Below are 17,528 nucleotides of genomic sequence, written 5' to 3'. Positions count from 1 at the left end.
AACTCCAAAATGGTGCTCCTCAAAATGGCTGCCACCAGTGTCTATGTCCCTAGGGTGAGTTCCAGTTGTCTCCTGTCTCTCTGGGAGGGTCTCTAATACCAGCAGGTTGATTTGACCCAGGCCCCTTTCAAATTACTGCTTTTGTCCTGGTTCTCAGAGCAGGTGAGATTTTGTGTGCACCCTATAAGAATAGAGTGTCTATTTCCTATAGCCCTCTGGCCCTCCTGAAAGGAAGCCCTGGCTTTCAAAGCCAGATGTTCTGAGGCCTTGTCTTCCCAGGTCAGGACCCCCTGACTAGGAATCCCATATGGGGGTCAGTTTATCCCTTGCTCCTTAGGGATAAACTCTGCGATTGTAATTATCTTCCTGTTTGTGGATCATGTACCCAGGGGTGTGCACCTTGACTATACCATGTCTGTGCCCCTCCTACTTGTCTAGTTGTGGTTCCTTCCTTATACCTTTAGCTGTAGAAGATCTTTTCTGCTAGTCTTCAGGTGATTCTCATCATTGATCATCGCTCCGTAAATAGTTGTAATATTGGTGTGCACATGGGAGGAAGTGAGCTAAGGGTCATCCTACTCCACCTCTTGGACACTCTTGTCTCAAGAACTAGTCTTAAGTCCTAGTTCTGTGGCCTAGTAAATTGTGATCTTGAGTAAATTACTTAATGTTGCTCAGTATCATTTTTCTCAGAAAAAATGGCAAGGATGATAATGTAGTTTATATTTATTGAGCACTAACTCTTTACTAGGTACTAGAGATATAAAGATAAATAAGACACTGCCCACATCCTTGAGGAGATCTCAGTCAAGTGGGGAAATCAGACATGAAAAAAAAAAGGTTTAATACAATGCAGAAAACACATAGCAGACAGTATATGGTATTGGGGAAGGATTTTTGAGGAAATGAAAGCTGAACTACAAGTTGCAGAACAAGTTAAGAGTTTAGCCAGTCAAAGAATATAGATAAAGTCAATTTGGGTGGAGGAAACAGTATATGCAAAGTTGGAGTCATGAAAGAGCATGATACATGTGTGAAATAAGAGTACTTTTGCACTGATGGGACATAAACTAGATGACGGTGTCTGGAGGTGAACCTGGAGTGGGGGGCAGGGTGTTGTCCCCCAAGCTTTGACATCACCTCACCAAATCTGAAGGAGTTGAGAGTTTAAAGAAGGAGGGTGAGTACACGATACTGTTAATTACTCTCATCTTGCAAGGCTAACAGTGCTTGATATCCTAAGTGTTGGGGTTGGGAAGGCAGATTGAAAGGTAAATATAGAGTTTTGTTTCTATAGTGCAGGAACAGGTAAAAGGATAGACCTGCAAAGGGCTTGAGTGTGACAATGAGAGGGAAGTACTGGATGATCAGCTTTATGGACCAGTTTGGATGGTATAGTGCTTAGGCAGTATTTCTGAATTCGAGACAGCAAGGTGGGTAGTATTATTCCTATTTAATAGGTTGTGAAGTTTATATTCAGAGAGGAAGAATATTTACTCTGGGCCACACAGCTAGTAAATTGCATAACTGAAACAAGACCCAAGGTTTTAAACTTCTTAGTTTATTGCTATTTCTGCTATATCGACTTGGGTGACTTCGGGTAAACCATTTTACCTCTCTGCGGTTCACTTCCCTCTGAATGTTGTTATTGAAGAAAAGTGGTTTAAAAATACCTAGCATAATATGTGGCACATAGTAGGTGATCCATAAACATTACTTCTCTTTCCTATACCCCACTGTCTCTGTTGAGATAATAGAAGGGAACTGAACTATGTTGGGATTTGGGGAATTTTAATCTGTGGACACAGTGGATTTCTATGGCCTTGTTACATGACCACAAGACAGATGGGCCACACTATCCTGCACATATGAAATACCAAATACCAAATACCTTGACTATTACACAAATATGCCTATTTTCCCTACTCCTGCCCTATCTTTGGAGATATTGCTTTTGTAATTCCCATCATCTTAAAGACTCTGGAAGTGGGGAACCAAAAATATTTTTCTTCCCCTCTTCTATCTGCCACTTTAATGCAAGAAAGATGCAGAAAGCCACTTACTCATTGCAAACTCCCTACCTAGAAGCCTCACGAAATTTTATTTTGTACATTTATTTTGTACACTTTGGGCAGTGCATTTCTCCTGAATTCCCCTTTACATGTTGTATAATGAGTTTCCTATTTAATATATCATGCTTGGAAAAGAGCAAGGGCTTATCCTGAGCATTTTCTCCTGAACTCAGCCATTGATTTTTGGAGCAGAGAGAAACCATCTGCCACCTTGCTGCAACTACCATTTGAGGGGACAAGCTTCTCAGTGAGGCTAAACATTGTTCCCGCTGCCCTGAGAGATGCCTTCCAAGTGACACTGAGAACGCTGCAGTAGGCAGAAGAAGCTTCTATGTATTTTTTTTTCAAGCTGGCTATTAATCCTTTTCTTATATCAGGGATCCTTGGACTTAACCCTGAAGTACTGCGTGAGAAGGAAGACGGAGTCTATCGACAAGAGATTCTGTTTTGATATAGAAACTAATGAAAGGTAAGCTGTGCTGATATGAATTGACAATGTCCCCATGTGCCAGATGCTGAGCCTGGGTAGGTATTTTATTTTCCTCTGTCATCTCTCGTTGATAAAAATGAGCAAAATTATTCATGACATCATTGTCTTGGCTCTTCTGGCTGCCCTTTCAGGGATCCCTGTTAGAGCTGGCCCAGAGCTAGTTCTCTCTATTCAAGGTTCAGTCAGCTTTGCCTCAGTTGCTTTAGGCAGAAGTTACTCCTAGGATTTAATTTGCTATTATATATGCAAAAGGTCAACATTTGGTGATGCTACAAAAGGACAGGGTAACAAAACTCATTCTTTTTTATTTCTTAATATACAAGAACAAATGAATTGGAACACATATTTAAGGGGAGGTAGATTGGATGGAGGGTGGTAGTGGTATTGGGGAGTCTCTTTTCCCCATTTGGTACAAATATGATACAGATTTTCCTACTTTGCAGATATTTATGTAAAGTGGAAATAGTTTGATTATCAACTTTCTGGTTTCAGCAAAAGCTTGCAAACTTTGGACTTTGTTGCATTTGTTTCTCTCCAGTGCCCTCTTTTTTGTTTTTTCAACCTGGGCAATTTAATCAGAGGGAAATTTAACTGTTAAATTTTAAAATGAGAATATTTGGAGTTACTTTGGAAAAAGGCATGTTATATAGTTGGGAGGTTGATCCAAAATTCAGTGAGTAAATGTGTTGATTTTATTTCAGTCCATTATTTCCATGTATTAGGCACTAAGTAATACAGTAGAATTTAACAAAATGATCAGATTGCTAGAAAGGAACTTGAAGGTTGAATTACAATATCATATGAACAAAACTATTAGTGACTGGAGTCATACAGATCAGATTAAGAAAATAAGGCATTTTTTTTGTCTGGGAATAAGTAACTATTAGTCCATTTCCCCATTTTAAATTTCTGTTTGTGGAAGGGTAAGCTGGGGAGAAGTTGAGAGAGTGGCATGGACATATATACACTACCAAATGTAAAATAGATAGCTAGTGGGAAGCAGCCATATAGCACAGGGAGATCAGCTCAGTGCTTTGTGACCACCTAGAGGGGTGGGATAGGGAGGGTGGGAGGGAGACGCAAGAGGGAGGGGATATGGGGATATATGTATACGTATATCAGATTCACTTTGTTACACAGCAGAAACTAACACAACATTGTAAAGCAACTATACTCCAATAAAGATGTTAAAAAAAATTCTGTTTGTGAATCTATATGCATTCTTTGTTAAGCATGGATGGTCCTGGACTTCCCTGGTGGCACAGTGGTTAAGAATCTACCTGCCAATGCAGGGGACACAGGTTCAAGCCCCGGTCCAGGAAAAGCCCACATGCCACGGAACAACTAAGCCCGTGTGCTACAACTCCTCAACCTGCGTACCACAGCTACTGAAGCCCGTGTTCCTAGAGCCCCTGTTCCACAACAATAGAAGCCACCACAATGAGAAGCCCACGCACTGCAACAAAGCATAGCCCCCGCTCACCGCAACTAGAGAAAGCCCACTGCGCAGCAACAAAGACCCAACACAGCCAAAAAAAAAAAAAAAAAAGAATGGATGGTCTCAATCAAAGATGGCTGTAATTGTAAACATTGTTACTGATAACCAAAAGGCTGTCACTCATTTCCCCCACAGCTTCAGGCCCAGTAGGAAGGGGAAAGTGACTGTTGACTGTCTTCTTTTCATGAACATTTAGTGTCTTTGGCTCTGCAGCATCAATATACATAAACGAAATAAAAATTTTCTGTGTCTAGTTCCATTCTGTTTCACTTTTCAGCTTAAATTTGCCACCCACTTGCAAGTAATATTGCCATAGACTCAAAGCATTTGCAAACAGTTTGGCACTAAGGTTACGGACTAAGACCAACTCATCTTTATATATCTTGCATCTATTCCTGTGTATAGCTCATGTTAGATACTGAATTTGGTATTCATTTTTAAATGTGTTTTTCCCTAACCAAAAATGCTGAGGAATTCTGAGAATAGAACCCAGGAATTAAAGTTTCAATGTATCTATGATTTTACTTGCCACATCTAGGGCATTTTATTTTTATTTATTTATTTATTTTAAATGTTATTTTTTTTTTTCTTAACATCTTTATTGGAGTATAATTGCTTTACAATGGTGTGCTAGTTTCTGCTTTATAACACAGTGATTCAGATACACATATACATATGTTCCCATATCTTTTCCCTCTTGCGTCTCCCTCCCTCCCACCCTCCCTACCCCACCCCTCTAGGTGGTCACAAACCACCGACTTGATCTCCCTGTGCTATGCGGCTGCTTCCCAGTAGCTATCTATTTTACATTTGGTAGTGTATATATGTCCATGCCACTCTCTCACTTTGTCCCAACTTACCCTTCCCCCTCCCCATATCCTCAAGTCCATTCTATAGTAGGTCTGTGTCTTTATTCCCATCTTACCCCTAGGTTCTTCATGACCATTTTTTTCTTAGATTCTATATATATGAGTTAGCATAAAGTATTTGTTTTTCTCTTTCTGACTTACCTCACTCTGTATGACAGACTCTAGGTCCATCCACCTCACTACAAATATCTCAATTTTGTTTCTTTTTATGGCTGAGTAATATTCCATTGTATGTATGTGCCACATCGTCTTTATACATTCATCCAGTGATGGACACTTAGGTTGCTTCCATGTACTGGCTATAGTAAATAGACCTACAATGAACATTTTGGTACATAAAGTTTTGAATTATGGTTTGCTCAGGGTATATGCCCAGTAATGAGATTGCTGGGTCGTATGCTAGTTCTATTTTTAGTTTTTTAAGGAACCTCCATACTGTTCTCCATAGTGGCTGTACCAATTCACATTCCCACCAGCAGTGCAAGAGTGTTCCCTTTTCTCCACACCCTCTCCAGCATTTATTGTTTCTAGATTTTTTAATGATGGCCATCCTGACTGGTGTGAGATGATATCTCATTGTACTTTTGATTTGCATTTCTCTAATGATTAATGATGTTGAGCATTCTTTCATGTGTTTGTTGCCAATCTGTATATCTTCTTTGGGGAAATGTCTATTTAGGTCTTCTGCCCATTTTTGGATTGGGTTGTTTCTATTTTTGTTATTGAGCTGCATGTGCTGCTTGTAAATGTTGGAAATTAATCCTTTGTCAGCTGCTTCATTTGCAAATATTTTCTCCCATTCTGAGGACTGTCTTTTGGTCTGGTTTATGATTTCCTTTGCTGTGCAACAGCTTTTAAGTTTCATTAGGTCCCATTTGTTTATGTTTGTTTTTATTTCCATTTCTCTAGGAGGTGGGTCAAAAAGGATCTTGCTGTGATTTATGTCATAGAGTGTTCTGCCTATGTTTTCCTCTAAGAGTTTGACAGTGCATGGCCTTACATTTAGGTCTTTAATCCATTTGAGTTTATTTTTGTGTATGGTGTTAAGGAGTCTTCTAATTTCATACTTTTACATGTACCTGTCCAGTTTTCCAGCACCACTTATTGAAGAGGCTGTCTTTTCTCCACTGTATATTCTTGCTTCCTTTATCAAACATGAGGTGACCATATGTGCGGGGTTTATCTCTGGGCTTTCTATCCTGTTCCATTGATCTATATTTCTGTTTTTGTGCAAGTACCATACTGTCTTGATTACTGTAGCTTTGTAGTATAGTCTGAAGTCAGGGAGCCTGATTCCTCCATCTCAATTTTTCTTTCTCAAGATTGCTTTGGCTACTCGGAGTTATTTGTGTTTTCATACAAATTGTGAAATTCTTTGTTCCAGTTCTGTGAAAAATGCCAGTGGTAGTTTGATTGGGATTTCATTGAATCTGTAGAAGATTGCTTCGGGTAGTAGAGTCATTTTCACAATGTTGATTCTTCCAATCCAAGAACATGGTATATCTCTCCATCTATTTGTATCATCTTTAATTTCTTTCATCAGCATCTTATAATTTTCTGCATACAAGTCTTTTTTCTCCTTAGGCAGGTTTATTCCTAGATATTTTATTCTTTTTGTTGCAATGGTAAATGGGAGTGTTTTCTTAATTTCACTTTCAGATTTGTCTTCATTAGTGTATAGGATTGCCAGAGATTTCTGTGCATTAATGTTGTATCCTGCTACTTTGCCAGATTCATTGATTAGCTCTAGTAGTTTTCTGGTAGCATCTTTAGGATTCTCTGTGTATTGTATTATGTCATCTGTAAACAGTGAAAAGTTTACTTCTTCTTTTCCCATTTGGATTCCTTTTATTTCTTTTTCTTCTCTGATTGCTGTGGCTAAAACTTCCAAAACTATGTTGAATAATAGTGGTGAGAGTGGGCAACCTTGTCTTCTTCCTGATCTTAGTGGAAATGCTTTCAGTTTTTCACCATTGAGGACGATGTTGCCTGTGGGTTTGTCATATATGGCCTTTATTTTGTTGATGAAAGTTCCTTCTATGCCTACTTTCTGCAGTGTTTTTTTTATCATAAATGGGTGTTGAATTTTGTCAAAAGCTTTCTGTGCATCTATTGAGATGATCATATGGTTTTTCTCCTTTAGTTTGTTAATATGGTGTATCACGTTGATTGATTTGCGTATATTGAAGAATCCTTGCTTTCCTGGAATAAACCCCACTTGATCATGGTTTCTGATCCTTTTAATGGATCAGTCCAAGAAGAAGATATAACAATTGTAAATATTTATGAACCCAACATAGGAGCACCTCAATACATAAGGCAAATACTAACTGACATAAAAGGGGAAATTGACAGTAACACAATCATGGTAGGGGACTTTAACACCCCACTTTCACTAATGGACAGATCATCCAAAATTAAAATAAATAAGGAAACACAAGCTTTAAATGATACATTAAACAAGATGGACTTAATTGATATTTATAGGACATTCCATCCAAAAACAACAGAATACACATTTTTCTCAAGTGCTCATGGAATATTCTCCAGGAGAGATCATATCTTGGGTCACAAATCAAGCCTTGGTAAATTTAAGAAAATTGAAGTCCTATCAAGTATCTTTTCCGACCACAATGCTATCAGACTAGATATCAATTACAGGAAAAGATCTGTAAAAAATACAAACACATGGAGGCTAAACAATACACTACTTAATAACCAAGTGATCACTGAAGAAATCAAAGAGGAAATCGCAAAATACCTAGAAACAAATGACAACGGAGACACGACGACCCCAAACCTATGGGATGCAGCAAAAGCAATTCAAAGAGGGAAGTTTATAGCAATACATCCTATCTTAAGAAACCGGAAACATCTCAAATAAACAACCTAACCTTGCTCCTAAAGCAATTAGAGAAAGAAGAACAAAAAAAATCCCCAAAGTTAGCAGAAGGAAAGAAATCATAAAGATCAGATCAGAAATAAATGAAAAAGAAATGAAGGAAACGGTAGCAAAGATCAATAAAACTAAAAGCTGTTTTTTTGAGAAGATAAACAAAATTGATAAAGCATTAGCCAGACTCATCAAGAAGAAAAAGGAGAAGACTGAAATCAATAGAATTAGAAATGAAAAAGGAGAAGTAACAACTGACACTGCAGAAATACAAAGGATCATGAGAGATTACTACATGCAACTCTATGCCAATAAAATGGGCAACCTGGAATAAATGGACAAATTCTTAGAAATGCACAACCTGCTGTGACTGTACCAGGACGAAAGAGAAAATATGAACAGACCAATCAGAAGCACTGAAATTGAAACTGTGATTAAAAATCTTCCAACAAACAAAAGCCCAGGACCAGATGGCTTCACAGGCGAATTCTATTAAACATTTAGAGAAGAGCTAACACCTATCCTTCTCAAACTCTTCCAAAATATAGCAGAGGCAGGAACACTCCCAAACTCATTCTATGAGGCCACCATCACCCTGATACCAAAACCAGACAAAGATGTCACAGAGAAAGAAAACTACAGGCCAATATCCCTGATGAACATAATTACAAAATATTGGGCACTTTAAAAAACATTCCCTCATTTAACAGTGAAGAGATTAAGACTTGTATATATTTAACTGCCTTCCCTAATCGAAGTCACATAGTAGCAAGGCTGTGATCAATCCCTGGTCTGTAGGCCTCCACACCCCACGTTCTTTTTATTTTTATTCCATTGTCTATTATAAGGAGAATAAATATGTTCTGAAATAGAGGGTCAAATATATTAACAGATGCTGAGGTACCTCTGTGTGTGTGGAGTTTTCTGAGTCATGTGACCTCCGCATTTGCTTTCCTTGCTTGTCAGTCAGATATAAGGGGCAGAGGCAGGCCTCCCAGTAGACATCAGGCACCTTTACTCATGTTCTCTGTGGGATAGAACAAAGGACTCTTTGAGTCCCTTTTTCTATTTCCAGAATAGAGGATAACTTTTTTATTAGTGTTCCTACCAATATTTGAAGCCATAGGCTCATAGGCCATCAGAACTTGAAGGGCAATAATAATAGTAATAATGACAACAGTGACGATGATGATGACAACGACAACTGCTAACATTCTCTGAGTACCTCTATGTGCCAGGCACCATTCTCAGCCTTTTAAGTGTATATTTTCCTTTAGTCTTCATCAGTCACATGAAGTAGGGGGTGTTACTATCCCAATTTCACAAAGACAAGGAGACAGAAAGTAGTTAAGCACTTAGGTTATACAGTTATTTAATATTAGAGCTAGGATCCAAATCCAGGAATACTGGTTTCCAAGTCATACTCTTAACCACTGGACTCTACTGCAAATATGCTGTATATGCCTTTTTGTTTTAGATGCGTGACTCAGACCTCAGGGTGGGCAAAGGATTTGTCTAAAGTCATAATGGAAAAGCCTGTACTCTCTACTTTGTCATCTTGTTCTTAGCAATATTTTTCTTTGAATTTGACTTTCGGTAGCACCCAAGAATCTCCAAATGCTTATTGAATAGTCACTTATTTATTCTTTCAGTTTCTCCGTATGGTCAAGAGAGGACACATACCAGCTTATTGGTTTCCCATGTAGGGAAACTGAGTCTAGAATGGGCTTAACATCTTATCTAGTCTACAGCATGTGCTTTTATGTTTGTTGCCCATTTGCTTGCTCTCCTTCCTTCTGGCTTCAGGATTCAGCTGTGTAGCTGTTTTTACAAAGATTTCTGGACTTTCTAGCCCCATAAGTTATATCCAAATGGTTGGATGTTTCTTAGAAAATGGTAAACTTGAAAGAATCCAGTGCCCAAAGCCAAGTCCTGGTTTTCAATTGATTCTGGCTTAAAGATCATTTGGGGGCTTTTTTTTTTATTTATTTAAGGGTTTAGTCTTATTTGAATATTATAATTTGAGTCTGTGAGGAAAAAATTGGCATGGGGTCGATAGGTGGTCACAATGTTTATAAGCTCCTGAGGACACCTAGAATTCAGAATTCCTTTTCATTAACTGATGACGATGTTAGCTAATATCCCTAGTTCAGTAGCAAATCCTGTAAAGTGTAATTGTGCCCAAACAGCTAAAGAGCAGAAAAAAGAACAATTCATTCTAGTTAATGAATTGCTTTTTCTTTTTTTTTTTCTTTCCTTTTTTAAGGAGTACTTTAATGGAATAAGAGACAGAAGGACAGGTAGAACAGGAGTCTCGATATCGGAACTGTAAAGGACCTCACAGCTTGTCTGCTCCAACATTTTTATGGATAAAGAAACTGAGGCACAGTGACTTTTCCACTGAACTCTCTTGTAATTGCTCTTATCATTTCATGACTCTGAGAGAGGTCTCATCTTAACATAGAAGGAGTGAGAGTAACAAGCATCTCATAATGGCACAACTACACAGAGAATGGAAGAGACCTTATACCTGCAATAATGTGGTCAATCCCCAAATTCCAGTTTGGCTTTGAAGGTCTAAAAAGAACATAGTATACCAAACTGGGGTATCTCTGTGTATGTAGTTATAGTTACTGCAAGTAAATAAAATAAAATTGGATTTGAAGTCATCTGCCATGCAGAAGAGGCCTTATAGTGTATTAGTTAAGAAAGAACATGGCTGCTGGACCAAAATTCCTAAATTCAAATCCTGGCTCTATATTTACCCACTGTGTGAACTTAGGTAACCTCTCTGTGCCTCAGTTTCCCCTTCTATAAAATAGGGATTACTATAGTTCCTGCTTTATAGCCTTCCTGTGTAGATTAAATGAATTAATATCTATAAAGTACTTAGAAAAGAACCTGGCATCTGGTGAGCATTCAATAACTATTAGTTGTCATTGTTATTCATAAGATTGCTTAAATCAGCCAAAAGGCCTCCTCCATGTGGCTGAGCCATTGTGCATGTTGTTGACTTATTTCCAACTGAAATGCTCCTTGGACATCCTGGGTGGTAAAAGTAGCAAGCCATTTTCCTGATAGATGAACGTGCCCATAATGAACATGCTCAGAAACCCTAGAGCCCAGACCAAATGGCTGGCTTCCAAGAGAGAGAGGCAGGGCGAGCCTCAGTTTGGCTCAAGCACAGTGAGGCCAGTTTAAGTGTGTATTATGGTGAGGTGTCAGTATCTGCCTTCCTATTTCCTTGTCCAACTCTGGCATGAGGCCACCAAGATACCACCTCCACCAGTGTCTCCAAAGTTACTGTTCTCTAAGTTCCATTGTTTTTCTGAGTAAAAAAGATTATGAGAAGTTGGAAATCTATACGCCTGTGCCTGCTCAGTCTGATATCTCCCAGGGCTGAGGAGGACCCTAGATCACAAGACTCCATTCTCTCAGGAGACTTTTCTGCTCTCAACTTGTCATTTTTTTCCTTAGGCCAGGAACCATCACTCTGCAAGCCCTTTCAGAAGCTAATAGAAGACTATGGATGGAGGCCATGGATGGGAAAGAACCTGTAAGTTATCCTAGGGAAACCTCAGCAACATAATCCAGTATATGAGTCGCTCTAGTGGTAGCAGTGGGTCCAGGATAATTAAATGGTGATAGATCTTTGATACTCAAAATTTTAGAGGTAGAAGGAATTGTTGAGTTGACATTTCTTGTTTAACAAGTTAGGCAACTTGAGTTCCAGAGAGGGTGAAAAACTTCTCTAGGATCACTCTCAGAAAGGCATCACAATGGGCCTAGAATCCAGGTCTCTCAGCTTCCTGCTCTGGTCTTAGATTATGCAGCCATGCCCACAAAATCTTCTTAAGAAAGAAAATTAAGCCTTTTTGCAGTTTATAATATTAATATGTGTTCATATATAAGGATGGAAAATAATTTCCATGGTTGTGAACAAGCCATTTATTAAGATTTTATTCAAAATGGTTTTGCTGCCCCTCCCTTACATCCCCAAGTCAGCTTGTTCTCTTTAAGGGCAGGAGATGGTATTGCCATCCTATATCTCAGGATGCACTACTCCATTTAGAATACTGTTACATATGATGACAAGTAATACTTTTAAAGGCTAGTGATTATCATAGAAAGATCAATATGAACAGTCAGAGGTCACTGAAAAGCATTTTCTCTCTTCAGTATCTTCTGCGTAGGTTTCTTCTCGTGGCGTATGAAATAACATCAGCTTCCTAGTGTTGGAATCCCAAAAGTTTAGATTTGGATCTGGTTCTGCCATTCAATGGTTCTGTGACCTTGAGATAGTTATTTACTCTCTGAGACTGTTCTCTTCTCTTAAGTAAAATGGCTTTAATAATATCTGTTCTACCTACCTCACAGAGTTGATTTGAAAAATCAATTGAAAGCTAGTTTGTCAACCATAATGTACTGTATTAGTTTGAGGTGCTTCTGACTGGTCTGAAGTTTGGGTACAAACCTACTGAAATTCAACAGTGTTTGGATACAGTCCAATCTTCTTGCTTTATGCAAGGCAAAAACTTGCTAAGAGGGGAAATATATTACAGGGCTTTCTTTCTGTGTGTTTTCAGTGCCTTGGAGACTAAAGAGGAGTGCCCAGATGCCAGATTGCATTAATAGCAACCAAGATGGTAGCAGGAGAGAAGTGGTGTTGTGAGGACTGTCATCCAGAAAATAGGCCAGGGCCTTTCTCCCCTTCCTCCCCTCCCAGAAACCTGGAGCTTAACTATTACATGCCTGTGATATTTCTTTAGGAGGATAGTAGGAAGCTCCACAAGGCATTTTATTCTTTTTTTGTTTTTGTTCATATTTCTTTCTTCTTACTTTTTAAAATTGAAGTATAGTTAATTTACAATATTGTAAGGCATTTTACTTTTAATTCCCTCTCCTGAAATTGCTCTCCCTTTAGGGTTTTAAAAATCAAAGGATACAGATGGCTTTTCGTGGAGAATGATGTTAGAACATGGGCCCACTGCATGTGGATCCTTACCAACTTGATTATGAGAGACGTTTCACAAATATCTTTTTTATAGCAGTGGTGAAAAGGGGCTGGCCAAGCACAGAAACCTCTCTCACTGAAATATCCATTGGCATACACACATAGGGAGAAACTTTTCTTTTAAAAGGAGAGCTTGTTAAAGCAAACTATACAGATGGCATATAGAGGACTTATTTCCTGCAGCCTCACATTACTAATGTTGTCACTGCTTTATTAACCCCCCCAATTCACTGATCTTATACATAGTATGCTTGCCTTTGCTTAAAGTGTCAAAGAAGATCAGGACTTGAAGGAACATCTACTCCAACCCTGATCATTTTAGAGATATGAATTTTGAAGTCTAGAGAATGAAAAGGACACGCCTAAGTTTCATAATGAGGTAGAGGTAGAGCCAAGATTAGACTTCAAGAGTCAAGGATCTCTTCTTTGGTCTCTCACATAGCTATCACAGTGCATACTTCAAGATGGCTCAGAGAAATCTTGGTGAATGCATGAATCTCTTTCAGATGGGCACTTGCCTTTCTACAGGGAAACACCCATTAATGTCTCTGGGTGGGGAGGTTGGTATTAGGAATATTTAAATTTTACCATCAATGCCAATTACCCAGGTATCCATGAGAAAATCACTTTCTTTCTCTCATGCTCTCTTGCTCCATCAGAAAAATTCTCTAAGCTTTACATAAGTAAATGTCTAAGATGAGTAGGCTAAAACTGCAGTGAACTGTATGAAATCCAGTGTAATCTTCAGGGATTGTTAATCCAACTGTTCCTAGGGCCCTAGGCAAAGATGATTCTGTTTAGCCCACTTTCTTTCTTGTTAAAGCCTTAAAGTCACTAATGGTTTTGATGGCTTATTTGGGGAAAGCTATTTAGTATTTGCTGTACTTACCTATAGTGATTCACAATAACCATTGCTCTTTCTCTCTCTTTTTTTGTAGATCTATCACAGCCCTATAACGAAACAGGAAGAAAGTGAGTCAAATTTCTGATCTACTGATATTATGAACTGTTAGCTGTCCTAATCACAGTAAATGTTATCATCAATGATATGTAATATTGATGCAAGTGTATTTGTGGATACCTCTGTATGGAATGAAATTCAGGCCTATTTTTTTAAAAGGTGTTTATTGATTGAATTAAGGAAGTCACTTTATCTTAGCTTATGGGTGGGATAGTAGTAGTAATATAAAGAAACACGTTATATCCTTCTTTTTCTAGACACATGATAGAAATTGTGTGCATTTCCAGCCTCACATTTCACATTTGATGTAGCTCATGCCTAAAGCAGACATAATGCAGAGGGTCAAGTAAAAGAATTTTGTGTTATAAGAGTAAAATCTCTAACCACCCTCTCCCCTGAATGAGGAATCTTTCCACCTAAGGCTGATTGAAGAAGAGCAACCAAACCCCTAGTTCTCTCACTGCAGTCTCTTAGCAAGATCATTGAATGCTTGGTAGGTGAGGCTTATTACAGCAGAATCTAACTCTGCTTTTTTTGCTTGAAACAGTGGAGCTGAACGAAGTGGGGTTCAAGTTTGTTAGGAAGTGCATCAATGTCATTGAAACCAAAGGTAAGATATGAACCATAGCCTTAGCAGTGTTTGAATCTGGTCATTCTTTTTTTTTAAACATAGTTTTATTATTTATTTATTTAAGTTTTATTGACGTACAGTTGATGTACAATATTATATGTTGCAGGTATACAACATAGTGATTCACAATTTTTAAAGGTTATACTCCATTTATAGCTATTATAAAATATTGGCTATATTCCCTGTGTTGTACAACATATTCTTATAGCTTATTTATTTTATACATCATAGTTTGTACCTCTTAATTCCCATCCCTATTTCGCCCCTCCCCTCCCCCCAACCCCACTGGTAACCACTAGTTTGTTCTCTATATCTGTGAGTCTGTTTCTTTTTTGTTATGTTCACCAGTTTTATTTTATCTTTTAGATTCTACCTGTAAGTGATATTATACAGTATTTGTCTTTGTCTGATTTATTTCACTTAGCATAATACCCTCCAGGTCCATCCACGTTGCTGCAAATGGCAAAATCTGGTCATTCTGAATTTTTCCTGGGCAATTTTTCTAAAGGAACAATGATATCGTCTATTAGTCAGGAAAGGAGACTGTTTATAAACCTTGAGTACTAGACACAATGTTTAAAATTTCCTCAAATTTCAAATCAGTGGTATTTAACCATGTTTGGATAATTTGCGGTTTCCTGCCTTTAAAGATAAAGAGCTTCAGATGGCTTATAAAATATTCTCAAATACTATCTGGCACTCTTCAAATAGTGTTATGATAGTTCCATCCTAAATAAACAAGAGTTCAATTTCTGCCACAACACATATTGATTTAAAATTTTTGGGGGGCAAAGTTAAATTCAGGCAAATGTGGCATCAGCATTCTTCCAGGTTGACGATACTCTCTTGTTTCTCTCTGAGAATATTTTGAATGTAGGCAAGTGTAGTTTATGAGCCAGGCCTCTTTTTAAGTTGCTTCAATCTTTCTCCATGCAAAAAATGGCTGTTTGCTTCATATCTGCCACACTCTAGGCCTCTCTTACTTCATACCACTGCTCAGGGGCAATTTGAAGGTTCATATTTCCTCCTTTATCAACTAAACCCTAGTTCCTTGACGAGATGGTAACACCATTCTCAGCCATCCGCTGCTACTCACCTGAGCATTTTCTTCTATTTACTATAGAGTGTGTTCTTTTCTGTTCAGGTTAATAAGGGCTTGGTACAATCCAAATGAAAGTATGAAAAGAATAATTTGCAGAGATGTTTCAGGACTGTTCCCCTATTGCAGGGGAGGGCTGGAGAGATTGGAGAGAGTAGGGAGACCCTTTCCTGTTTGAACTGACTCCATTGTGTAAGTACCTACTTTCTCTACCCTGAGGGAGATGAAAGCTCTAGTTATATAAATAAAACTGACTTGGTTTTCTTTCCCTAGGGATCAAGACAGAGGGATTGTACCGTACCGTGGGCAGCAATATTCAGGTTCAGAAGTTGCTGAATGCCTTTTTTGGTAACAATTTTTATTTCATAATTCTTTTTGGGAGTTGTCTGTGTATTAGGAAGAAATGTGGCTATAAGAGAAAGGAGACATTGCTAAAGAAGGTTGTAGAATATATTTTTTAAAATATTTTCAAACATACAAAAATGTACATTTATTTGCCTATCCTGCGTCAGAGACCATCTTGCCTTGAAACATCTTATTCACTCCTCAAACCCTTTGCAATCTGGATTCTACCCTAACCTCTCCATTGGAACTACTCTGGCCAGGCTTAGAAGGCACCTTCTTGTGAAATCCAGTGGACTCTTTTCAGTCTCTATTTTGCTTGATATCCTTGTTGACCACTCTCTCTTTTTCTAAACTTTCTCCCTACATGACTTCTGTGACTCAATGGTCTCTTGATTCTTCTAACATCTTGTATTATTCCTTTCAAGTGACTCTTGTCAGGTCCTTTTTCTTTTTCTTACCTTTTAAATCTTGTCTGAGTATTTCCCAGCATGCTGTCTTTGCCCCGCTTCATTTCTTCCTCTACATGTTTTCTTAATGATTGATTTTTATCCTGACTATGGATCACATTTTTCTTTTATACATATGTCTAGTAATTTTTGTTGGACACTGGACATTGTGACTTGAGTGTTTCAATTTCGTTGACTTCTTTTTAAGAGTGTTGAATTTTGTATTGCAGGCAGTTATTTGTGGAGCAGCTTTATCCATTTGAGGATTATTTTTAAGCTTGTTAGGATAGATATAAAGTATCCTTTCCTAGCTAGTTTAGCCTTACATCTAAGGTCTGACTTCTTTTGTCTCTTCATTCTTAGTTATTGGAACTTAAACATTTGCCAGCTTTGTGTGAGTTCTGGGTATTCTTCAGCTTAAAGCTTCTTGGTATTTCTTTGCCTAGACTAATGGATTTCCATCCTAGGCACTAGGATTTATATTCAATAACAGACTCAAGGGGACCCATAGCTAGGGGGTTTTCAGTTCTTTTTTTACATAGCTCCCTCTTCTCTGGTACTCTGCCCTGCAAATTCTAGTTTCCTCAGCCTCTCTGAACTCTGAACTTTGATCTCTGTCTCTTCAACTGAGCAAGACTTGCATGCTCAGCTTGAGCTCTCACTCCCCATGCTACCATCCAGAAAGTGTTTTCAGGCAGCAAGCTATGGCGATAGTAGGGCTTATTCTTGTTTTTTCCCCTCTTTCAGAGTCATAGTCTTATACTGTATGTTGTTCAATGACTATAAACAGCTATTTCATATATTTTGTCCTGTGTTCTAATTGTTATAACAGGAGGGAAGTCTGGTCCCAGTTACTCCAACATGGCCAGGAGTGGAAGTTCCTCTTTGTGGTTTTTACTAGCACCTCTTTGCTTTCGGCACTCAAAAATCACTAGTCCAAGACATCATCTCATGAGTTCTAAAATCATGGATTCAGTTTCCCACTGGACCTGTGCTTCTCAAACATACTTAGGTCATGGCACACATTGGAATGATCATATCTGTGTAGCACACTCTGATAAGTGGACAAAACTGATCATGGCTGAGGCAGTAAGCTCCAAAGGCTGAGGAAGTCAGTATTGGAATTTTTGCACAAGATCTCTGTACATAGATGTTCCACAGGTACCTATGTTTTACATGTCCAAAACTAAACTCATTGTTTATCTCTTCC

The 17,528-nt window shown here is 38.3% G+C and overlaps 1 protein-coding gene across 3 annotated transcripts in view; it reads left to right on the top strand.

Moving 5' to 3' along the window:
• Positions 1-17,528, top strand: part of OPHN1 (oligophrenin 1) — a 582,946-nt gene that overhangs the window by 347,849 nt on the left and 217,569 nt on the right. For all 3 annotated transcript variants that reach the window (XM_027093626.1, XM_027093627.1, XM_027093625.1), the window contains 5 exons: positions 2,450-2,541; positions 11,300-11,378; positions 13,775-13,808; positions 14,345-14,407; positions 15,801-15,875. In XM_027093626.1, coding sequence (XP_026949427.1) covers positions 2,450-2,541; positions 11,300-11,378; positions 13,775-13,808; positions 14,345-14,407; positions 15,801-15,875 — 343 coding nt within the window. The remainder of the gene's footprint in view (positions 1-2,449; positions 2,542-11,299; positions 11,379-13,774; positions 13,809-14,344; positions 14,408-15,800; positions 15,876-17,528) is intronic.

The sequence above is a fragment of the Aethalodelphis obliquidens genome, unplaced genomic scaffold, assembly GCF_003676395.1.
Source record: "Aethalodelphis obliquidens isolate GAN/ISIS:26980383/991018 unplaced genomic scaffold, ASM367639v1 scaffold85, whole genome shotgun sequence".
Taxonomy (NCBI): Eukaryota; Metazoa; Chordata; class Mammalia; order Artiodactyla; family Delphinidae; genus Aethalodelphis; species Aethalodelphis obliquidens.
This window is presented reverse-complemented; position numbering and strand designations above follow the sequence as displayed.